Source organism: Saimiri boliviensis, chromosome 7 (genome assembly GCF_048565385.1).
Source record: "Saimiri boliviensis isolate mSaiBol1 chromosome 7, mSaiBol1.pri, whole genome shotgun sequence".
Taxonomy (NCBI): Eukaryota; Metazoa; Chordata; class Mammalia; order Primates; family Cebidae; genus Saimiri; species Saimiri boliviensis.
The window spans coordinates 24151647-24175982 of NC_133455.1; the positions used below are offsets into that span (position 1 = coordinate 24151647).

The window sequence follows — 24336 nt, forward strand, 5'->3', positions numbered from 1 at the left end:
GGTACTGACTTTGCAGAGGCCAGCTCCTCAGTGTTGAATGCTCACGTTCCTCTTCGTGGCTGGAAACTTCAATATCCACTCAGACATTCCCTCCACTGGGAAATTTCTTCTTCCTGGGCTGACCTAGCTGTTGCTGCCTTTTTGTTCCCATTACACGGACGGTGGGTGCACACGGGTCTGCAGACCATGGCTGGAGATGCCTGTTTTCCTATAGCTCCCAAGCTAGGAGTGGTTTTTACATTTGCTAAATGCTTAGGAGAAGAAAAATTCATGACACATGAAAATTATATTAAATGCAAATCTCAGTGGCCATAAATTAACAAAGTCTTATTGGAACATAACCTCACCTGTTCCTGTACATTTCGCCCATGGCTGTTTTCTGTGCAATGAGTTGTTGAGCAGTTCCCACGGAGAACAGATGACCGTAAACCCCCAAATATTTATCACCTGACCCTTCGCAGAAAGTTTGCCAACCCCTGACCTAAAAGGCTAAAACGGCCTTTTATGCATCTTTGCATACCGAGTGCAGGAATATAGGAGACTTGACACGAGAAAAAAGCAACTATCACATAGCTAAGAGTTCATCAAAACGAGTTGCCTCATTTCTAAAGAATCAGTGATTACATTTTCCGAGGGTCACAGACCACTTATGAAGCTGCCCTGTGTTCTAAGTGTCACCACATGACTAAAGTTCAATATTTATACATATACATATTGAATATGTATACATAGTATATATATTGAACTTTAGTCATGTGGTGACACTATGTATATACAACATACGTGTATATATACTATACATATTCAATATATATATACATATATTCATATATATGTACATATTGAATTATATAGACATTTAAAACGCAAATAATTGTGTTTTGAATTATTCCTGGAAACTTGGAGCTCACTGCTCCCAGTGCTGCACAGGGAGAGAAGCGTGAAAATCTAAATGGTGTAGAACAATTATCCCTTCACTTCTCCTTTGGCTAAAGGGAGCCACTGTTGTTTAGAGGAAGATCCCAAAGTTACCAGAGGGCAAAACGACCATGCCTCCTCCTCCTGAAAGCCTGTTTGCTGACCACAAAATGCAGAATGATAAACCCTTTCCAACATAGATAAGGAAAGGAAGCTGTATTTTCAAGCAAACCTCGGGTCTCCTCTCCCTAACCTTTTATGAAATGCAGTTGCTAGTCTTGAGATTCTGGCTGAATGCATTCTTTCTTGCCCATTTAGTTAAAAGCGTCTCTACTAAAAACAGAAAAATTAGCCGGGCTTGGTGGCGCACGCTTGTAATCCCAGCTACTTGGGAGGCTGAGGTGAGAGGATCACTTGAACCCTGCAGGCAGAGGTTGGAGTGAGCGGAGATCGCACCACTGCACTCCAGCTTGGGCGACAGAGCCAGACTCCCTCTCAAAAAAAAGAGCACACTTGGGGCTTCCTTCTTCGGACTCTGGGGGATCCCACAGAGCATCCTGACGGTCCCCCACTACCTGAGCCTGGGCTGGGAGCCAGTGCGCCATTAGGGAGTCTTCCCGAAGCCCTGGCCTCACCCCCGAGTTCCAGATGTCTCGGGGTCTAGAAATACGGGCTGAGGGGGGATGAAGGAGGCTCCCCTCGACGGTCACAGGGCTTGGCAGAATGCAGCCATGACCAGCACGCCATGTTCTCCGAAGAAATACTCTGCTAAGACCCCTTTGGGGTCTCGGCTGACACAGCAGCCAGTCTCTCAGCCCTCCACGGTGCTCGGAGTGGCGGCGCAGCTCCAGGCTGGGGGTGGGGCCCAGAGCTCAAGGCAGGCAGCGGACAGACGGATGGGCGGCCCCTCCCGCAGACAATGGTTGCTATGGGGACCCCGGCAAGCGCCAAGGGCAAGGGCAGCCCAAGGACGTCCACAGATCTGCGGCCCGGACACAGAAAGGACACTCGCAGAAAAATTTTTAACAATCTTTTATTACCAAACCCCGCGTAGGACCAACTCTAACCTGACTAACAGCAAAAATAGTATCACTAACAAGATAAAGGATGGAGGTGTAGACCCAATATTCTCTCTTAAAAAAAGGATTGGGAGGAAAAAAATATATACATATATACACACACACACACACATATATATATATGTATCTGCGTGAGCACTTCTTAAAAAACTAAAACATTTCAGTATTGCAGAAAAAAATATCCCAAAGTGATTTCAGTTGGTAAGAAAACAGCACTTGACAGTCCGTGGTGCCCTAAAAACCCCAACTCGAGATAACCTGAGGAGAAAATCATCCCGACCCCATAAAGACAAAATTCCTTCTTCTCTTCCTTGTTCAAATTCCACTGCTTATTCCACCAACACTCAAGGGACAAGGCCCAGCTTACTGAGGGCTCACAGCAATCCTAGCATCTTCCTCTACTACAATCAGGAAATTGAGCCCTAATTTCTGGGCCAGATTCTGGAAACTTGCAAAACATCCCTATGCTTTGAGGGGCCCGAAGACTCCTTCAAAGATCAAGGGGGCAGTGGAACAGGCAAAGACTGGCATGCTTGCCCTGCAGGGCTGAGACAAGAGGACCTTTCTAAGCAATAACACCCCAACACCTGTCACTAAAACAGGCAAAACTACGAACAGCAGGCACCAAACTAGGACTGTGCCTAAAAGGTGCACATCTCCCGTCCACCGTAAAAGGCAAGGGAGACAAAGACAGCCAACTGAGTATTTGACCTCATCTGTCTTCTGACAAGTTGGCGTACTTTAGGCTGAAGCCATGTTGCAGAGAAAGACATTTGGTCAAAAGGTAGCCTTTGCTGTTTGTGGCTGAATACAGCTGCCATTCCTGGGCAGCCTGTTCGTGGCTGCTTTTTGGAAACTTTTCCTCCTTATGCAGAGTACCTAAGAAATAACAGGAAAATTTTCAATGGAACTTCGTAACTGACAAAAACGTTAACAGTAGCTTCTCAAAAGAAACCAGTGGAGACAGGCCACCCCTCAGCTGCTGATCACAGCTCCTTCCAGTCGATGGGCTTCTTGCCAGACTTCCGCAGCAGCTCATTAGTCTTAGAAAAGTGTCTACATCCAAAGAACCCTCTATACACTGACAACGGGGAGGGATGAGCCGTCTGTAGGACATGGTGCCGCTTCTGAAAAAGATCAAGAATAAAAGGTGGTAGACTTGGGACTTTTTTTTTTTTTTTAAAAGGACTGTGGCTGCGGCACTTTAAGACCCTATGCAATTCCCCTTTGCCCTCTGTAAATTCTCTCACTTCCCTAAGTGGAGCACTTAGTATTTGCATTAGAGCATAAGTCCATCTGTTGAGCAGCTACCTACCTTTGCTAGGCTCTGAGAAAGAGGACCAGCCTCGGCCTTCAAATGGGCAATTATGCAATTTTCGTGTGCTCTTACCGTATAGCCAGCAATTTCCATTGCTAAGATTGTATTTGCTAAAGGACATCATGATGCATACATACACAGATAACTACTCAACTTATTAATACCATGGACGGGGTTAACACCATGGAAAACCCATCCTAAGTAGAACATATCCTAAGTCCAAGATGCATTTACGACATATAACCTGCTGACAATCACAGCTTAACCTACCCTACCTTAAATATGCTCAGAACACTTAACGTCAGCCTGCAGTTGGGCAAAACAAAGCTTATTTTATAATATAGTGTTGAGTACTTCATGTAACTCACTGAACACTGTACTGAAAGTGAACAATAGAATGGGGCCCGTCATGGTGGCTCACACCTGCAATCCCAGTGCTTTGGGAGGCCAAGGTGGGAGGACTGCATGGGGCCAGTTCACAACCAGCCTGGGCAACATGGCAAGACCCCATCTCTACCACAAAATTTAAAAGTTAGCCCAGTACGATGACGTGCACCTGTAGTCCTAGCTACACAGGAGACAAAGGTGGGAGGATTACTTGAGCCCAGGAGTTCGAGGCTGCAGAACGCTATTTATAATCATGCCACTGCACTCCAGCCTAGGTGACAGGGGAAGGTCTTTTTTGAGATGAGTTCTTACTCTGTCACCCAGGATAGAGTGTAGTGGCATGATCGTGGCTCACTGCAGCCTCCGCCTCCCAGGCTCCAATGATTCTCCCACCTCAGCCTCCTGAGTAGCTGGAATCACACAGGTGTGTGCCACCACGCCAGGCTAATTTTTTGTTTTTTAGAGACAGGGTCTCTCTATGTTGCCCAGGCTGTTCCCAAACTCCTGAGTTCAAGTGATCCGCCCACCTTGGCTTCTCAAAGTTCTGGGATTACAAACATGAGCCACTGCTCCAAGCCAAGAGATCTTAACTCTTAAAGAAAAAAAAAAAAAAAAAAGTAAAAAAAAAGTATGAGTGCTCCAAGTATGGTTTTATGCACCAGTGTAAATCCAAAAAAAAAAAAATAATAAAGTCAAACTTCATTATGCAGGGACCAGGTGTACCTACACAAATAGGTACAGATGAAGGGACTCACTGATGCACTCCCTTATGTCAGCTAAAACCTAGTATAAATCCAGTGTTACAGAACTGGATATATTTTTCTAAAGTTCTTACAGTGTAACACCACATAACTCCTAGAAAAACATGTGAAAGATAAATATACTGAAATGAGATGACCTCCAAAATTTATCAAGTAAACAAAATGCAAATAATTTTTTTAAAAAAACTTTAGAAAAAAACTCAAGACACTGTATTTTGTATTTCCTTTCAGGGAAAGAAACAGTGGAAGCCATTTACTTTCCAATTTGTGCCTTTCTGAACTGGTTGAAGAGTCTTGCAGCTCCTAAGGAAGAATTAAAAACAAAAAACAAAAAACAAAAAATTTCACCACAAAAGGAATAGTTAGCAGCCAGATGTGGCAGCTCACGCCTATAATCCCAGCACTTTGGGAGGCTGAAGCAGGAGGATCATTTTAAGTCCAGGAATTCAAGACCAGCCTGGGCAACATGGGGAAACCCTGTCTCTACAAAAAGCACAAAAATTAGCCAGCATGGTGGTGCATGCCTGTGGTCCCAGCTACTCAGGAGGCTAAGGTGGGAGGACTGCTTGAGCCTAGGAGGTCAAGGCTGCAGTGAGCTCGGATTGGGCCAGTGCGCTCCAGCCTGGGTGAGCAAGACCCTGTTTCAAAAGAAAAAAAAGCAATAGTCATACCTGACCTAATGACAGGGATACATTCTGAGAAGTGTGCTGTTAGGCAGTTTCACTGCTATGTGTACACCATAGGGTGTCTGTACACAAACCCAGGCGGGATAATCTATTACACTAGGCTATATGGTGTAGCCTGTTGCTCCTGGGCCACAAACCTGTACAGCTCGTTACTGTACTGAATCCTGTAAGCAACTGTGACACAATGGTAGGTACTCGTGTATCTAAATGTGGAAAACATGCAGTAAATATACAATACTATAATCTCATGGGACCACCATCATATATGATGTTGCAGTTTATGACTGAAACATCATTATATGGCATATGACTACTTTGGTTTTTTTTAAAATGTCAACTATAGTTATTTCAACAGGGGGATATAGATCATTTTTGCTTTCCTCTTAATTCTTTTCTGTATATAAAAACTAACAAACAGGCCGGGCGTGGTGGCTCAAGCCTGTAATCCCAGCACATTGGGAGGCCGAGGCGGGTGAATCACGAGGTCAATAGATCGAGACCATCCTGGTCAATATGGTGAAAGCCCATTTCTACTAAAAAAAAATACAAAAAATTAGCTGGGCGTGGTGGCGCATGCCTGTAATCCCAGCTATTCAGGAGGCTGAGGCAGGAGAATTGCCTGAACCCAGGAGGAGGAGGTTGCGGTGAGCCAAGATCGCGCCATTGCACTCCAGCCTGGGTAACAAAAAAAACAAAAAAACAAAAACAAAAAAACAAAAACAAACAAAAAAAAACCTAACTAACAAATCACTGTTTCTTAAAACACTGCTGCCTTCGAGGGGTCGGTCCCGGAGAGATGATGCAGGGTGATTAAAGCCGGGCAGCCCAGTGTGGTGAAGGACACAGAGCCTGGAGCCTGAATGCCTGGGGTCGAGGCCTATCTCTGCCAGTCAGTAGCTGTACCACAGGGAAGTTGCTGCAACTCAGCTTCAGTTTTCATCTGTAGACTGGGAATAACAATAGCACCCAGCTTATGAAGTTACTGTGACCAATCAAAGGAGGATCACAAGTGCCGAGTGTTCTTAGAAGTCATGGACGTCAAACACTGAACACACACGCAAGCAGAACAGGCCCCTGTAAATGTCAGCTTTGCTGAGCTTCGAAGAATCCCAGAAGAAAATGACCTCCACACCGTGGGCAGAGCAAGCAGGATATGCAAAAGCAGGGAAGTGGGGCACAGTGAAAAAGTAAAGGGGAATGGGTCAGCCTAGCAATCAGAGTGCAAACAGGGAGAAAGTTAAGGCTGGGGGCCACCCCTGCCGCCGAAATCAGCTCTTCAGCCACTGAACCCTCCAGGGAAGATGAGGTGAGGGCCTGAATGAAGGCAAAGGTGGTCAGGCGGGGACAGACTTGGAGGGGGAAGAAATAACACAGGTATGAACGACTGATTGTATATGGGAAGGGGGTGAAAAAAGGACAGAAGAGGGTAGAAAGGTAGGCAGGTGTCAGTAATGGCATCAGATTTCTGCTTGGACAACCGGGCAGATGGTGGTGCTTTTCGCTGCTAGGGAGTACAGAGAAGCAAGTTTAGTGAGGCATGGATGAGGAAAGGAGAAATTTTGTCTGGAAAATGTTGAATTTGGTATGTTGATAATAAGAAGGCACACTATAGATCAGGAGAGACACTGGGCTGGAGATATGCAACTTGCCTTTAATGATCAAGCTACTTTAACAACTGTTTGCTTTCAGACCAAAGCATGATTAAAGACTACCAATATACTGAGTAACAACAACACTGGCCATAAACCTCCCTAGGAGACAGAGATTAGCAATTACTCCCACGCACACTTCTTACATACCTAGATAATCAGATCTTACCAGTTCATACCCATCAGATCTTAGGTCACTCATACAAGTGTATGCCCACCTCAAAGCCTTTGAGTCAAGTAAGATACTGCATGCAAAGTGCTCAACCTGGCCAGGTGCGGTGGCTCATGCCTGTAATTCCAGCACTTTAGTAGGAGGCCGAGGTGGGTGGATCACTTGAGGTCAGGAGTTCAAGACCAAACTTGCCAACATGGTGAAACCCCTCTCTATTGCCTACAGCACCAGCTGCACTCAATCACAAGCTGGCCAGTTGCTTTCCTCACTCATCACTCCTACAATTTGCCTAGATTCTTCTCAGTTTTCAATGGGAAACGCTTATAAACAGGCCTAAGGGAAAATATATTCGGGATTCCTAGAACTCTTTATTTTGTTTCAAAGTGTTTAAAAAAAAAAAAAAAAAAAGACATACCCTATCAATGGCACTGCCCTTCTTCTGAGCATAAGAGCCCCAGAGCAAGAATACAAGGCCATTCGTGTTCTGATTTAGCCAGGACACAACTGCATCGGTGAATTGCTCCCAGCCTCTCTCCTTATGAGAGTTGGCCTGATGTGCCCGAACCGTGAGGACAGCGTTGAGTAGCAGAACACCTACACGCAGGAGAGAAATAGGTTAAATGTAGGCTCAGGCAAATCAGCCCCAAACCCAGCAATAGGGGCTAAATTCATGATGAAACCCGTGCTTGATGGGATCCAGTGTAGCTGAATGAAATAGGCCATACGGCCAGCAGTGACCTCTGCACAGGATTAGAGAGTTTTATTCTCACCACTGCCCTTTCAGCTTCTTCCAAGTTTACTGCAGTGAACATGCCTTATATCCTTTGTCAAGAGGGATTGTCCTAAAAAATATCCTAAGTGATATTAAATAACTCAGAACACAAAAAGTAGGCCAAAACATTTCATAGAAATAAAAATCAAATAGAAAGAAATCAGAGTAAACATTCTTTCCTCATCCTGGTTGTAGACAGTTTAAAAAAAAAAAAAAAAAAAGGTACATAAGCAGAAAAAAGGCATCTGTAAAGAAGTAAGAAAAAAACATGAAAAAATTAAAAGAAAAATCTCCCAGATAGGTATTAACAACCCAAATGTCAAAATGAACAGACTGTGGCCACCTTCAGAGTAGTCAAAAGTGAAATGGATACATTTAAAATATTAACAAGGAACAAATCTTTGTCTTGCAAACTGTAATTAACATAAGTGGCCAGGCACTTGGCACCTGGGAGGGTCTCAAGGCCAGGAGTTCAAGATTGGCTTGGGCAACATAGTAGCCATCTCTACACAATAATTTAAAAATCAGCCAGGCACAGTGGTGTGCTCCTGTGGTCCCAGTTACCTGGGAGGCTGAGGTGAGAGGATCACTTCAGCCTGGGAGGTTGAGGCTACAGTGAGTCATGATCATACTACTGCACTTCAGCCTGGGTGACAGACTGAGACCTGTCTCAAAAACAGGAAAAAAAAAAAAAAAGAAGAAGAAAGAAGGAAGTAAAGAAAGAAAAGAAAGCAAGCAAACACTGGCTGCAGGATAAAACAGATTTTTTTTTTCATCTATAAATTAGTCATTTATTAGCATTCTCTAGTTCTTCATTATAACCCTTTAAAAAGATAAACAAGCAAGACAGAAAAGACTGTCAGTATTAGTCTAAAAAACATCTGGCAGGCCAGGAGTGGTGGTTCACATCTGTAATCCCAGCACTTTGGGAGGCTGAGGCAGGTGGATGACCTGAGGTTAGGAGTTCGAGACCAGCCTGGCCAACACAATAAAACCCTGTCTCTACTAAAAATACCCCAAAAAAAAAAAAAAGAAAAAAAAAAAAATTGGCCAGCCATGGTGATTCATGCCTGTAGTTCCAGCTACTTAGGAGGCTGAAGCCTAAGAATCGCTTGAACTGGGAGGCAGAGATTGCAGTGAGCCAAGATCACACCACTGCAATATATCTAGCCTAGGCAAGAGAGTGAGACTCAGTCTCAAAAGAAGATAAAACAAAAACAAACAGACAAAAAAGATCTAGCAGTAACTGGCTTACCTTGCTTGGCCCACCCAGATAAATCTCCATGGCCAGGATGGACAAAACCCTCTATGTCTGTAGACAGCTCTTTATAAATGTTCTCCAAACTGAAAGCAAGCCACGAGAAAAACAACAATCAGAATCTTAGGCATAATTTGAAAGTTCAGTAACGTCTAAGACACATGTGAAAAGGTGAGAAGTTATAGCCAGCCCTTGGAAGGCACACTGGCACATGTGGCACTGATAAATGAGATCATCACCACCAGTCCTCCTTCTAACAGGTCAATCTGCCAAAGACCTTTACTCTAGTCCATGCTTGGAAGAGCGCTTTGGAAAACCTAAGTAAATCAACCCAATAGTTACACCCCTAACCCCCACTGCTGCTCAGTGACAGTTTTCTGTCCTTAGTGTATTTACGTATATATATTACACACCAAATTCTCCAAAGCATTTTTCCTTTCTTTCGAGACAGAGTCTCGCTCTGTCACCCAGGCTAGAGTATAGTGGCGCGATCTTGGCTCACTGCAACCTCCACCTCCCAGGTTCAAGCGATTCTCGTGCCTCAGTCTCCCGAGTAGCTGGGATTACGGGTGCCTGCCACCGCACCCTGCTAATTTTTGTATTTTTAGTAGAGATGGAGTTTCACCATGTCGGCCAGCCTGGTCTCCAACTCCTGACCTCATGATCCGCGCGCCTCAGCTTCCCAAAGTGCTGGGATTACAGGGGTGAGCCACTGCACCCAGCCCAAAGCCGTGGTTCTTAACCAGGAGTGATTTTACCCACTCCAAAGGACTTTTCGCAGTATGTGTACATTTTCCATTGTCATGAGTTGGGGGTTGCTCCTGGCATCCAGCGGTATAGGCCAAGGATGCAGCTCAAGATCCCGCAATAGCACAAGACTCCTCCTCCACAATGAAGAATGACTCAGCTTCAGTGTCGTGGTGCTGAGGTTGAGAAATCCTCCTCTGAGGCTGGTGAAAAGTGCCTGAGATAGTCCCACTTGTCATATGCTAAGTACACATCTGAAAGGAATCACGAATGGACTGCAGTCATCCGTAAGGCAACCGTACCTGGGCGGAGGCGGAACAGGCCTTTGAACACTGAAGCAGAGCCCATGAGCTTGATTAGGTCCATGATATGGATCCTGTCCCAGGATGACAACCTTCACCTGTGAACCACCAAGGGTCAGGAATTAAATATTGTAATACAGGCAGCATAGACCTTGCCTTAAACATAAACAAAACAAACGAAAGACTTCTATGCCACAGATTGCTAACAGCAGAGTTGCTAGTCAAAGGATAAGCGTATTTTAAACTTTCAAAGATATGTACCTAGCTGCTTTTTTAATTTTTTGAGACAGGGTTTTGCTTTGTCGCCCAGGCTGAAGTGCAGTGGTGTGATCATAGCTTATGGCAGCCTCACCTTCCTGGGCTCAAGTGGTCCTCTCACCTGAGCCTCCAGAGTAGCTGGGACCACAGGAGCGCACCACGACACCTACCTAATTTAAAAAAATTCTTTTTTGTAGAGACAGGGCCTCCCTTCTGTTGCTGAGGCTAGTCTCAAACTGCTGAGATCAAGCAATTCTCCCTCCTAGGCTTCCCAAAATGCTGGGATTACAGGCATGAGCCACTGTGCCTGACCCCTAGTTACTTTTCAACAAGTTAAAGCAATTCAGATTTCTCCCCAGCAGCATATGAGGGTGTCTGCTCCCCTATATCCTCTAATAGGCAAAGCCAGAAGAGAACGAGGTCAGATGGAAAGGGCTGTGGGAATAGGTGGCAAGAGACAATGAAATGAGGTCCCTATCACAGGCAGTATTGCAACACAGGCCAGCTCATCCTTTCCATCCAGTGCAAATCTAGTCTTCATTCTCAAGCTTCTGCTCGTTGTGTTCTTAGACTCTTCCTCTACAGCTGACGAGCTCTATCCTTCAGAATCCAGCTCCAGATGTTCCCATGCCCAGGAGACTTTTAGGGACCACTTGTCCTTCCCCTTGGTACTCACACCATGCCAATCTATTCTCTTGTGAAACAACCCGTCCCTGCAGGGCAGCTTTTGGGCCCAGAGCTTCTGGCCCTAGGGGGAGGATCCTGGGTGAGCCACCTAAACTCCCACACTCTCCCAGTGCTGGTGTGTCAAGAAGCCCCACTGGCCCATCTGATCCTCACAGGTTTGAAACTAGTTTTTGAGTCTTCTCTCAAAATATTCGGTTAATACTGATCACTGGTATTCAGAATAGGGCATTCAAACAAGAAGCAAACTAGTACTGATTTTAATGAAATTCAATTTAGTTTCTAAACCAAAGAGCTAGAGTCCAAGTTCATGTTCTAAAATTAAGCTTCCAAGATTTTCTAAGTATTAGGCGTGGCTCCCTTATCAAGATGGTTTACTCAACTATTTCACTTCTACTTCATTTCACAGGTATTCATTAAATCACAAGATTCTTGCCCCAGTTTACAAAATGGGGGAGGAAAACAGGTAAGAAACCTAAAAGTCCAGTATCAGCAGGTGCTAAATGCATCATAGGAAAACCAGATCATAGAGGTAGCAGGCAACAGGATTCAAGGAGGCACCACAGAGGCATCCACTTGATTTTTAAGAGACAGAAGTGTCGGGAGGGGTTTGTCGCACTGACCAGCTCTGGAGTGGGAGCTGGAGGTAGGGCTGAAAGGTAGGACACAGCCCTATTTAAAGAGGATTGCTCTGCTTTCATTGTTCAACAGTAAAGAGCCAGTTTTGTTTTTTTTTTTTTTTTTTGAGACCAGAGTCTGGCTCTGTTGCCTAGGCTGGAGTGCAGTGGTGTCATCTGGGGCACACTGCAACCTCCACCTCCAGGGCTCACATGGTTCTCCCACCTCAACCTGAAGAACAGCTGGGATTATAGGCATGCCCAATCATGTTTGGCTAATTTTTGTATTCTAGGAGAGACCGGGTTTCACCATGTTGGCCAGGCTGGTCTTGATCTCCTGACTTCAACTGACCTTCCCACCTTGGCGTCCCGAAGTGCTGGGATTACAGGCACGAGCCACCACGCCCGGCCCCACAGACTTCTGAACATGAGACTGATGAGAGCCACCAAGCAGCAACTGTTAGTAAGATGAACTAAAGCAAAGGGATCTGTTAACAGAACCATAAAACCGTTCAGGCCAAAAGTAAAGTTTTTGAAAGTGCTAACTTTAAGACAGTGTGGTCAGGTCAAGGTGGGTTCGACTATAGCTGCAAAACATTTAACTGTTTTGTGTGTCAGTTTGAACTTCATTGGCACCAACATAATATGTAACACTGCGAGAGGTTTCCAGATTTAAAAAAAATAGGAAAAATAAGAGTATAGGATGTACATATTTTTCCTTTTTGCTGTATAAATAGCACGTGTTAAATATTAAAAAGAGTAAATACAGGCTGAAATACAGTCAGCCAAACCTCACCAATTTCAGTGTTTTATTTACTGAATGGTGGACTGTGGCTTAACTCCGGTGTCCCTAAGTTAAAAATACTATTTGACGCCTTCTCCCCAATAAAAATCAACAACTTATACTTACATCTCTTATGTCACACATCTGGGTCCAGGTGAAGACTTGGTGTTGGGGTGGATAAACCGTGTAATGCTTTCTTTCTTCTGCAACAAATCCCATTAGCTGATTTAAAGATAAACTAGACTTAAAATCAGATTCTCATTGGAAACCGTAAGAATTCATAAGAAAGCTTCTAAGGCATGTTATTTGAAACATCGTGTTTTATATCCAAATTCTTTTTAAAAAACAACAACAAATTAAAACAGTGCCCGCGCCTCACCTAAGTGGTTCAATCAGGTCAATTCCCTGCCTCTTTCTCTGGGCTGGGTCCTGACAGTACCACTCCTCCCCGTTTCTCTTTAAACGTCAAGCCAGGTTTCATTCAGGATGGTTGGTGGTTTTACCATGCCAGCCTTTCCTGGACAGCAGACTATGTGGCTAAAATGAAGCCACGATACCATCTCACCGGTCATTAACAACTTTAACCAATATAAAGGTGCAGATTAAAACATCACGGCTTTCTTAAACCCCTATGTGAGTAAGGACGTTGAAGGGGGTACAACCTGAGCCTACGGAAACGTGTACTTGGCTGGCTACACTAACAAGACAAAGGGCCGGCAGCTTCCACATTTACCACTTATGGAAGGTGTATTTCCATATTCACCTTGATAAAATACGGTTTCCCGAACTCCCCGCTGAGGTGCTTCTTCCAGCTCTCCCCAAAGCCCACGGGCACGTTGCGGGCCGCGAGTCTGAGGAGGGCCGCGGCCTTGTTTCTCTGGATCCGGTCCAACTGCTCCGCACTCAGCGGCGAGGAGGGTGGCGTCCCGGGCTCATCCTGCTCGGCCCGGGCCTTCTTGGCGGGGCTGGCCTGCAATGAGTCCCCGCAGAGGCTGCTCCAGAACTGTAGCGGCCCCTTCCCAGGCGTCCGCAGCTTCCGGCCCAACCCCCACAGCCCAAGGCAGAAGATGCCCATTTGTGGAGCAGGGCTGAGAAAAACCGGACAATAGGAGGCCAGGGCTAGGCCTGCTCCGGGAACTGGGAGTTAGGTTCTAAACTGGAACGGGGAGAGAGGCTGGGAAGCGTCCCCGCGGGGTCCCGAGGGGTATCGCGGGGACTGGGGACCCTGCACAGATGCGCCCCGCCCCCGCCAGACCCGCCTCCCGCGTCCCCACGTGGCCTTTTCGCGGCAAAAACCTTCCCTCTGGGTCCCGCCCCCCTCCTCTGATTGGACAGCGCGCCGAGCAAGGCGGGCCTACGGCGCGCGGATTGGCGCGCTGGGCCCCGAGGCGCGTTCCCATTGGCTGACCCCTCAGCATGGCGGCCCACGGGGAGACCGCGGCGGCTGTTTTGAACACGTGGAGGCTGTTTGGAAAGGGGACCCAGGGTACGGAGTCAGAGGCGCGCTCCTGCACGCCCTTCAGTCAGACCACCTTCCTCCCCCTTCACCACCCCAGCCCCGGCCCCACGCCGCGCCTCACCGCCGCATCTCCGCTCTCTTCAGCCACGGCCACCACGCCAGTCCCCAGGTCAGCCGGCTCGGGGCTGGGGGCGCGTCGCTTCCTGGCGGGGCTGGGGGAGAAGAAGGAGTAGAGCGTCTTCTGGCCGATCATCCCGGAGCCGAGGAGGCAGCGAATGCGCGCCGCCGGGGAACCCGCGAAGCTGGTCCTGGCTGTGGCGGTCAGCAATTGGCGCCAAGCGGCCCGCGCATGCTCCGAGCGGGGGGCTTTGCTGGGGGCGGGGGGCTGTGGAAGGCCCAGTGCGCATGTGCGGGGGGCTGCCTTGCAACGCCCCTGGGAGGAGGTGGGGCGTGCAACGGTGCCCCGGAGCCTATTATTTCATTAGCTTTGTGCCTTCGTCTCTACTCAGACCGTTGGGAAGTCTCTCCAGGCTCAGCTGCAAGAAAAAAAAGCCGGGCGCGGTGGCGCATGCTTGTAATCCTAGGGCTTTGGGAGGCCCTGGCGGGAGGATAGCTTGAGGCCAGAAGGTCGCAGCTGTAGTGAGCTTTGATCCGGCCATTGCACTCCAGCCTGGGCGACGGAGCGAGACCGTCTCTGGCGTGGCGTGGGGGGTTGGGGGAGAAAAGTACCTGCCCCTTAGGGGTGTTGTGGGAGTGCAATGAACAATATAATAGTACTGCCCAGGCTTGATGGCTCAAGCCTGTTATCCCAACACTGTAATCAGAGGCAGGTGGATCGCCTGAGGTCAGGAGTTCCAGACCAGCCTGACCAACAAGGTGAGACTTCGTCTCTACTAAAAATAGGAAAATTAGCCGTGCGTGGTGGCGCGCGCCTGTAATCCCAGCTACTTGGGAGGCTGAGGCTGGAGAATCCTTTGAACCCGGAAGGTGGAGGTTGCAGGGAGCCGAGATTGCGCCACTGCACTCCAGCCTGGGTGACAGAGTGAGACTCCATCTCAAAAACAAAACAAACACACAAAAGATATAATAGTATTTGTTGAACTGTTATATACATTATCTAATGGAATTTTCATGGCCTATTTTATGACGATAAACTAAGGCTTAGAGCAGTCAAACATTTTGCCTAATGTATCAGGCTTGTGGGAGACTTTTGGTTCATAGAGGTTAAACCCCAACGATTTATTCTCCAAATGACACCACTGTGCCTCCTCCCCACCACTACTAATACACTTAGGATTCTCTTTCCCTCCCTCACATCCAAACCATCCATATCTCCCTTTGGTTCTTTCTCCAAAACAAACCTCAAATTCAACTGCTGCTCTTGCATCTCCGGGCTACAGAAGACCAGCTGCGAAGTGTTCTCCTTTCTAGAGAGAGATTTTTTACATCATGACAATACCCGGGACCGGCCCAGTGCTATGGCTCACGTCTGTAATCCCAGCACTTTGGGAAGCCGAAGGGAGGAGCGTATCCCTTGAGCCCAGGAGTTTGAGACCAGCCTGGCCAACATGGCGAAAACCCATCTCTACTAAAAATACAAAAATTAGTCAGGAGTGGTGGCATGCACTTGTAATCCCAACTACTCCGGAGGCTGAAGCAGGAGAATCACTTGAACTCGGGAGGTGGAAGCTGCAGTGAGCTGAGATTGCACCACTGCACCCCAGCCTGGGCAACAGAGCAAGACCCTGTCTAAAAACAAACAAAAAGAAAAAAAAGACAATCTGTGGGTTAAAACCCTTCTATGCTTTCCAAATAGGCCTAGAATAAACCCCAGCTTCTTACCCAGCTCTCAATGCTGCTTCCTCTCTGATGGAAGCCCCCACTACTGAATCCACCTCCAGGCATATTTGCTGGACACACCCAGCTTGTCCCCCGGTGGCCTGCACACCCTCGCTCTCACCATGCCCTGGCCTGGAAAGCCTCAGGTCTCCGCTCAGGATCTTTCCCTGAAAAGGTCTTCTCCTGCCCCACTTTCTAGCCCATTGCTCTATAGCTGCTATACTAGACAAAAGCATCTTATTTATTTGCTTATTTTTTCTTTTTATACAAGTTCTTTTCTTTGTTTTTTTTTTAGAGATGGAGTCTCTCTCTGTCACCCAGGCTGCAGTGCAATGGCATAATCTCAGCTCACTGCAACCTCTGCCTACCGGGTTCTAGCAATTCTCCTGCCTTATCCTCCCAAGTAGCTGGGACTGCAGAGGCACACTGCTACAGCCAGCTAATATTTTGTATTTTAGCAGAGATCAGGTTTCACCATGTTGCCCAGGCTGGTCTCGAACTCCTGAGCTCAGGCAATCTACCCGCCTCAGCCTCCCAAAGTGCTGGGATTATAAATGTGAGCCACTGCGCCCGGCCTTTATACAATTTCTTTAGAGACAGCATATTATTTATTGTTTCCTCATGTGTTTCTGTCTCCATCTCCAGTTGTAACCTGAGTGAAGAAAGGAACTTGCTCCTTCTTGTTGCTGGTGTGTCCCAGTGCCTAGGACAAGGAGCTGAAGTCTAAGAAGGAAGAGAGGCTCAGAGCTGAAAATCATTTGCCCTCAGAGCCACTTTGAGAAAACAGTTCCACAGTTTTGTATGCAGGGAAGCATACACTTAGCATGTGACCCAGCACTCCCACACTTAGGTATTTACCCAAGGGAAATGCAAATATATATTCACACAAAAGCTTGTATGTGAATGTTTACAGGGGTTTTGCTCATAGTAGCCTAAAACCAGTGAACAACCCCAATATGGGACCCACTCCCATGGGGCACCCCGACTATACCAGTAATAGAAAGGAACAAACAAGTGGGTATACAGCTGGGCACAGTGGCTCATGACTGTAATCCCAGCACTTTGGGAGGCCAAGGCAGGGAGATTGCTTCAGCTCACCAGCTGAAGACGAGGCAGATCAGCCTGGGCAATGTGGCAAAACCCCATCTCTACAAAAAACACAGAAATTAGCTCGGTATAGTGGTGCATGTCTGTAGATCCAGCTGCTTGGGAGGCTGAGGTGAGAGGATCACTTGAGCCTGGGAAGTGGAGGTTGCAGTGAGCTGAGATCATGCTACTGTACTCCATCCTGAGCAATAGAGCCAGATCTTGTCTAAAAAAAAAAAAAAAAAAAAGGTAAATAAATCTTAAAAGCAATATGCTTAAGTGAAAGAAGTCACACAAATACTATATATATTTTAGGATTCCTGTCTCAGTCTGTTTTCTGTTTCTTAGAATACCTGAAACCAGGTAATTTACTGACAAAAGGAATGTATTTCTCATAGAGACTGAGAGGGCTGAGGTTGAGGGATTGCATCTGGTGAAAACCTTCTTGCTGGTGGAGACCCTGGAGCCGTGCAGGGCATCGCATTGCAAGGGGCCTGGGTGTGCTAGCTCAGGTCTCTTTTTCCTTTTATAAAGCCACCAGTCCTACTCCCGTGGTAACCCATTCATCTATGAATTCATTGATTGGGACAGAGCCCTTGTGTCCCAATCACGTCTTAAAGGTCCCACCTCTCAATAGTGCCACATTGGGGATTAAATTTCAGCATGGATTTTGGAAGGACAAATATTCAAACCATAGCAGTTCCACATGTATGAAATTCTGGAAAAGGCAAAACCATAGGGAGAAGACAGATCAGTGGTTGCTGACGCTGGGTGAGGGGGCAAGCCGATGAGAGGCCGGAGCGGTTTTATGGAGGGATGGAACTGTCCTAGATCTTGATTGTGGTGGTGATCATACAATACTTACATTTGTCAGAACCTGTCAGAACAAAGCCTCCAATCTCACGGAGCTTACATTCCATTGAGGGACGAGAGGGGGAGAGACAGAGAGTAAGTACAAATTAGGAGCCGGTCGTGGTGGCTCACGCTTGTAATCCCAACAATTTGGGAGGCCCAGGTGGGAGGATCACTTGAGACCAGGAGTTTAAAACCAGCCTGGGCAACATAGCAAGACCCCATCTGTACTTTAAAAAAAAAAAAAAAATTAGCTGGGTGGGGTGGGGTGTGCCTGTAGTCCCAGCTACTCCAGAGGCTGAGACGGGAGGATCGCTTGAACCCAGGAGCTCAAGGCTGCAGTGAGCCATGATCACGCCATTGCATTCCAGCTTGGGCCACAGAGTGAGATCCTGTTTCAAAAAAAAAAAAAAAACAAAACAAAAGAACAACAACAAAAAACAAGAAGCCAAAAAGCAGGAGCCATAATGGAACCAACGTTTGTTGAGAGGTCGGCGCATCCTGCCGCCGCCTCAGGCGCTCTCGTGACACGGGTGCTGCCGCTGCCACTCACAGGTGAGGCAGCTCCACCCGAGGGGAGCCGAGCTGTGGGGGCCCGCACAGCCAGGGCGGAGGGGATGGAGATGGAAGCCACGATGGCCGACTGCAGAACTCGTGCTCCCACTCGCGACAATATACAGGTGGCCCGACGTTCTTTCCGGACACTAAAGGAACCCCCAGAAAGACCTGACACCAAACCACAGCTGTCACTTCAGCGGTGATCCTCAGCCGTGGCCGAACAGACCGATGATCAACCGGAACGCGGCAGCGCTTGCCACGCACAGGGAGGGCCGGCAGGTGGCGCCAGAGGGCCGCCTGGCTGCTCGCTTCGAGCCCTTGCCTGCCGTTCCCAGCGCGCTCCGGAAATGACGCAGCCGATTCGCGGGGTCGCGTCTTTCCCGCCCCCAGTGGTTTGTGGGATTGCGAGTTGCGCAGGGGCTGAGTTTCTACAACACTCTCGCAACCTCCACCCCACGCACGTGTTGCAGTAGTATCAGAATTTGGCGTGCGGTTTACCCGTGTTTACCGCTTTGCGTCTCCTTTCTAAATCGTCTCCGTTTGAGCATTACGAGGCTGACCTATTATAACACTGGTGGGGGGGCCGCGAGGTCAGTTACAGGTCCCTCCTTAAAAGGGGTAACCTGTTGACTTTGGGCAAATTCCTTTCCTTCTCTGGGCAGGAATTTCCCCTTCTGCAAAATGAGGGCTTGGATTGTAGTTTCTAAGTTTAACTGTGGCTTGCAAATTCCCGGGGTGTTCTTTAACAATTCAGGTGCTTGGGCGTGGAGTGCAGAGCTCCGGGTTTCTGCAAGCAAGCCAGCTGATTCTGATGCACAGGTGGACGTGGGAGACCCTGGATCAGATTGTCCCGAGGGTCCGGCTTTAACATCTTCTGCTTCCTTTCTAGGACGTGGTTTTAAACTTGAAAATGAAAACGTAGAACTAGGAATGTTGCTGTGAGACCCCTTGGACAAACTGATTTTTGCACGGAGGACAGAACTTGAGCAATCTCTGTCTTGGCCTTACCACTGACGTCCTTTCTTTACTGTGGCGACGGGATGGATAGATTCCTGGTGAAAGGGGCTCAAGGGGGCCTTCTGAGGAAGCGAGAGGAACAAGAGGCAACTGGAGCAGAGCCCATTGTGTTGGGAGGAGACCAAGAAAGCACAAGGAAGAGGCCCAGGAGAGAGGCCCCGGGGAATGGAGGCCACTCCACAGGCCCCAGCTGGCGTTACATTCGGGCGGAGGGCCTGGACTGCAGTTACACAGTGCTGTTCGGCAAAGCTGAGGCAGATGAGATTTTCCAAGAGTTGGAGAAAGAAGTAGAATATTTTACAGGTAAGCAGAGGGGTGTGTGTGTGTATGTATGTATGTATGTATTGAGGGCTTGTTTGGTGCAATTAATGATCGTATGTTTGGAGAAATCTGAACTCAGGATCTTTATTCACTGATGGGTTCACTAATGGATTCAACCAATATTCTTTGAGCACCTCTGGGCTAAGCCCCTTAGGTGCTTAGGACATAAATTTGAAAAAAACTGGATTTGCCTGTCCCCTGGGAGCTGATAGATGACTCAAGTGAATCTCCACTTGGCTACTGATAAGCATCTTCTGGAAAAGTTTACAAAACAAAGTGAAAAAACGTGCTAGGTTCTACTGCAGACCACTTCAATCAGAATTGCTGCAAGTGCAGGCTGACCATTCGTGTTTTTAAGAAGCTTCCAGGTGATTCTCATGGGTAGTCAGGGTTGCGAATCACTGGTCTCATAGGAGAGATGACAAATAGCCAGTGGTTCTCAGCATCACCGGGTGGACTTGCTGTTGGCAGGACTTGGGTTGCTGGGCCCCACCCCTGTGGTTTAGTTTCTAGGGAGATTCCTGGTGCTGCTGGCTCTGCTGGTGCTGCTGGCCCAGGGAGCAGATGTTGAGAACCACGGCTGTACCCTGTAATGAGGACACAAGGACCTGGCAGAGAGGCATAGAAAAGCCCACAGGAGGCGGGGGCATAGTGACTCACATCTGTAATCCCAGCCCTTTGGGAGGCTGAGCAGGTGAATCATTTGAGGTCAGGCGTTCCAGACCAGCCTGGCCAACATGGTGAAACCCCTAAAATACAATTCCACTAAACTATAAAAAAAAAAAAAAAAAAAAAAAAAAAAAAAAAAACCAGCTGGGCATGGTGGCACGTGCCTGTAATCCCAGGTACTCGGGAGGCTGAAGCAGGAGAATCGTCTGAACCCGGCAGGCGGAGGTTGCAGTGAGCTGGGATCGTGCCACTGCACTCCAGCCCGGGCAACAGAGTGAGACTCTGTCTCAAAATGAAACAAGAAAAGAAAAGCCCACACACCAGGCATGGTGACACACACCTGTAATCCCAGCTACTCTGGAGGCTGAGGCGGAGGATCACTTGAAACCAGGGGTTCAAGTCCAGCCTGGGCTACATAGCAAGATCCCTTGTCGCTTTATCCTTTTATGCCTTGAGACAGGGTCTCACTCTGTCGCCCAGGCTGGAGGGCCAGGGGCACAGTCCTGGCTCACTGCAGCCTTGACCGCCTCAGCATCCTAAGTAGCTGGGACCACAGGCCTACGCCACCAGCCTAGATAATTTTTAACTTATTTATAGGCCTCACTGTGTTACCCAGGCTGTTAACTAAATTCCTGGTCTTGAGTAGTCCTCCTGCCTTGGCCTCTAAAAGTGCTGGGACTGCCTGCATGAGCCAGCACGCCTGGCTCACCATCTCTTTAAAAAAAGAAATGCCCACAAGAGACCCCAGCTATGTGAGCCCCATCTTTAATGGGACCATACCCCCTTAGGCCCCACAGCTGGCAAAACCATCCTAGCCTGCAAACTGACTTTATTGTCTCCAATTTCAGCCTCTTTATTCTGCTCTTACTGTAGTTCAGGCAGTTAAGTTACAGTGTTCACTAAAACAATAGCCCAGGACCATGTTTCCTACTGATAGGACAAGACTCACTGTTCTCACATGAGCGTTTGGGGCAATTGGCTGGGTGCAATGGTGCACACCTGTAATCCCAGCACTTTGGGAGACCGAGGTGGGTGGACCGCTTGAGTCCAGGAGTTCAAGAACAGCCTAGGCAACATGGTAAAACCCTTTGTCTACAAAAAAAAATACGAAAAAAGTTAGCTAGGCATGGTGGCATGCCCCTGTGGTCCCAGTATTCAGGAGGCTGAGGCGGGAAAACTTCTAGAGCCTGGGAGGTGGAGGTTGCAGTGAGCTGAGATTGTGCCACTGCACTCCAGCCTGGGTGACACAGGGAGACCCTGTCTCAAAACAAAAGAAAATTTGGGGCAAGCCAAAATAAATGATTGAGGAGGGGTTTTAAATTACATGGAAAGGCAGGGCATGGTGGCTTATGCCTATAATCCCAGCACTTTGGGAGGCCGAGGCAGGTGGATCATGAGGTCAGGAGTTTGAGACCAGCCTGACCAACCTGGTGACCTGACCAACCCGTCTCTACTAAAAATACAAAAAATTAGCCAGGCGTGGTGGTGGCACGCGCCTGTAATCCCAGCTACTCAGGCTGAGGCAGGAGAATCACTTGAACCTGGGAGGCAGAGGTTGCAGTGAGCCGAGATTGCACCATTGCACTTCAGCCTGGTGACAAAGCGAGACTCTGTCTCAAAAAAAAAGAAAATGCATGGAATGACAGGGAAATGTTATTCCTGTCTTACTGCAATACCCAGGGATTGTGTGTGGGGCATTGGATTTCTGGTGGTGGCGGTGGTAGTGCTGTCTGGATTTCTGGAAGGGGTGTCGGGAGGAAAGGAACTGCCATGTTTCCTCTGCCCAGGGGTGCTGGCCAGGGTCCAGGTGTTTGGGAAGTGGCACAGTGTGCCCAGGAAGCAGGCAACGTACGGCGACGCTGGGCTGACCTACACATTCTCAGGCCTCACGCTGTCTCCAAAGCCATGGATCCCAGTTCTAGAGCGCATCCGGGATCGTGTCTCTGTGGTGACTGGACAGACCTTCAACTTCGTGCTTATCAACAGGTGACGACACCCTGTCTGTTTAGTGGACTCAATGTTTCAAGGCTTCTATCTCCTCCAAAAGGAAGTGTTTAGGCTTCCACCCTGTTTGGTTCATTGGTACACATCATTCTTTAGTGCCCCAGGGCTCTAGGACTGGAACAACGCCAGCATCGGTCTTCCTGGAGCAGGAAGTGAGAGGTGATTAACTCCTGAACATACAGTCAAATGAGATACTTTCTTCTTCTCTTTTTCTTTTTTTTCTTTGAGACAGGGTTTTTCTGTGTTGCCCAGGCTTGGTCTCAAACTCCTAGGCTCAAGTATCCTCCTACCTTGGCCTCCCAAAGTGCTGGGATTACAGGCATGAGCCACTGTGCCTGACCCTAGGCAGTTTCAGACAGCGATAACCATCTTACAAAACATTAAACAGGCCGGTCCGACTGAGAATGGCTGAGAAGTTTGTGTTTAGGGGAAGGTTTCTCAGCGGCAGCACTGTGGACGTTTGGGGCTGAATCATTCTTTGTTGTTGGGGCTGACCTGTGCCTTGCAGGATGTTGGGCACATCCCTGGCCTCCATCCACTAAATGCCAGTAGTGTTCCCCACCCCCAATATCTGACCTCTCAGACAGAATCACCCTAGCGGAGAACCCTGGGTGAGTTTCAGGGAAGGTCACTTTAGATGGAGTGGTTAGAGGAGGGCTGAGGCAGTGCGTTTGAGCTGGTAACTAAATGGAGAGTGCCAGCCACAGACATCTGGAGGAAGAGCAGAGGGACTCTGGAGTGTCTGTGAAGCAGAAATCCTGCTGGGGTGGCCGGAAAGCAGTGAATGAGGGAAAGAAGGAGATGGCATGAGCTCAGAGGTGGACACGGGCCAGACCGTGCAAGGAATGTGGCCTTTAAATGCAGGGCGAAATCACGTGATAAAGGCTTACATAGATCAGCCAAGGGGGCTACAGTAAGATGTGATTTTGGCTTTGGGTGTTTTCAGGGTTTTTTTCTTTTTTTAATTTTTAAATTATTTATTTTGTACTTTAGGATCTGGGGCACATATGCAGATCATGCAAGATTGTTGCACAGGTACACACATGGCAAGGTGGTGTGCTGCCTCCATCCCCCCGTCACCTGTATCTGGCATTTCTCCCTGAGTTATTCCTCCCTACCCTCCCCACCTCCCTGCTGTCCCTCCCTTAGCCACCCCTCAACAGACCCCAGTGTGTGATGTTCCCCTCCCTGCTCATGTGTTCTCATTGTTCAACACCCGCCAATGAGCGAGAACGTGGTATTTGGTTTTCTGTTATTGTGTCAGTTTGCTGAGAGGGTGTTTTCAGTTTTAAAGCATATGAACTGGTCAGGCATGGTGGCTCATGCCTGTAATCCCAACACTTTGGGAGGTCAAGGAGAGTGGATCGCTTGAGCCTGAGTTTGAGACCAGCCTGGGTAACATGGCAAAATCCTGTTTCTAGAAAAGAAAAAAATTAGCTAGGTGGGAGGCTGAGGTGGGAGTCTCACTTGAGCTCAGGAGGTCAAGGCTGCAGTCAGCTATGATTGTGCCACTGCACTTCAGCCTGGGTGACAGACCGAGACCTTGTCTCATAAATAAATAAGTCACATGAACAAATAGGTCAAAAAAACCCCATCATCAGGGTTGGCTCATCGTAGAGCCCGCTGTGGACCTCAGGCCCTCACAGAAACACGGCACCGACAACTGTGCACAGAGCGCAGTTTCACACCGAGCAAATGAGGGCTGGCAGTGCAGGCGTTTCAGGAGATGGTGGTTTTCATGCACTGGGCTTGTTTTCTCATTGCAGGTATAAAGATGGCTGTGACCACATCGGGGAACACCGAGACGATGAAAGAGAACTGGCCCCTGGGAGTCCCATCGCCTCTGTCTCCTTCGGTGCCTGCAGAGACTTTGTCTTCCGGCATAAGGATTCCCGTGGGAGAAACCCCTCGCGGAGGGTAGCGGTGGTCAGGCTGCCGCTGGCCCACGGGAGCTTACTCATGATGAACCACCCGACCAACACGCACTGGTACCACAGTCTTCCCGTGAGAAAGAAGGTTCTGGCTCCACGGATCAACCTGACGTTTCGTAAAATTTTGCTTACTAAAAAATAAAAACGTTTTTAACAGTTCTCTTTTCTCTTTCTCTCCAAGAGCGAGCTGGCATTTCCTTTACCAGTA

At 48.1% G+C, this 24336-nt stretch overlaps 2 protein-coding genes across 3 annotated transcripts; one reads left to right on the forward strand and one right to left on the reverse strand.

Moving 5' to 3' along the window:
• Nucleotides 1-1893: 1893 nt before the first annotated feature.
• On the reverse strand, nt 1894-14197 carry UNG (uracil DNA glycosylase). The gene is made up of 7 exons (XM_003932276.4): nt 13973-14197; nt 13156-13362; nt 12519-12614; nt 10050-10147; nt 8998-9086; nt 7386-7564; nt 1894-3124 (listed from the first exon to the last, which is right to left on the reverse strand). The coding sequence occupies exons 1-7, from the start codon at nt 14102-14104 to the stop codon at nt 2984-2986; spliced, it is 942 nt and encodes a 313-aa protein (XP_003932325.2). The 5' UTR covers nt 14105-14197; the 3' UTR covers nt 1894-2983.
• A 4361-nt stretch (nt 14198-18558) lies between these two features.
• On the forward strand, nt 18559-24287 carry ALKBH2 (alkB homolog 2, alpha-ketoglutarate dependent dioxygenase). Of its 2 annotated transcripts, XM_003932277.4 has the most exons (4): nt 18559-18776; nt 19076-19506; nt 21981-22179; nt 23964-24287. In XM_003932277.4, exons 2-4 carry the CDS (start codon nt 19227-19229, stop codon nt 24268-24270), a joined length of 786 nt encoding a protein of 261 aa, XP_003932326.2. In that variant the 5' UTR covers nt 18559-18776; nt 19076-19226; the 3' UTR covers nt 24271-24287. The 2 variants fall into 2 exon arrangements, with proteins under 2 accessions (XP_003932326.2, XP_039327822.1); XM_039471888.2 differs by lacking the exon at nt 21981-22179.
• Nucleotides 24288-24336: the final 49 nt, after the last annotated feature.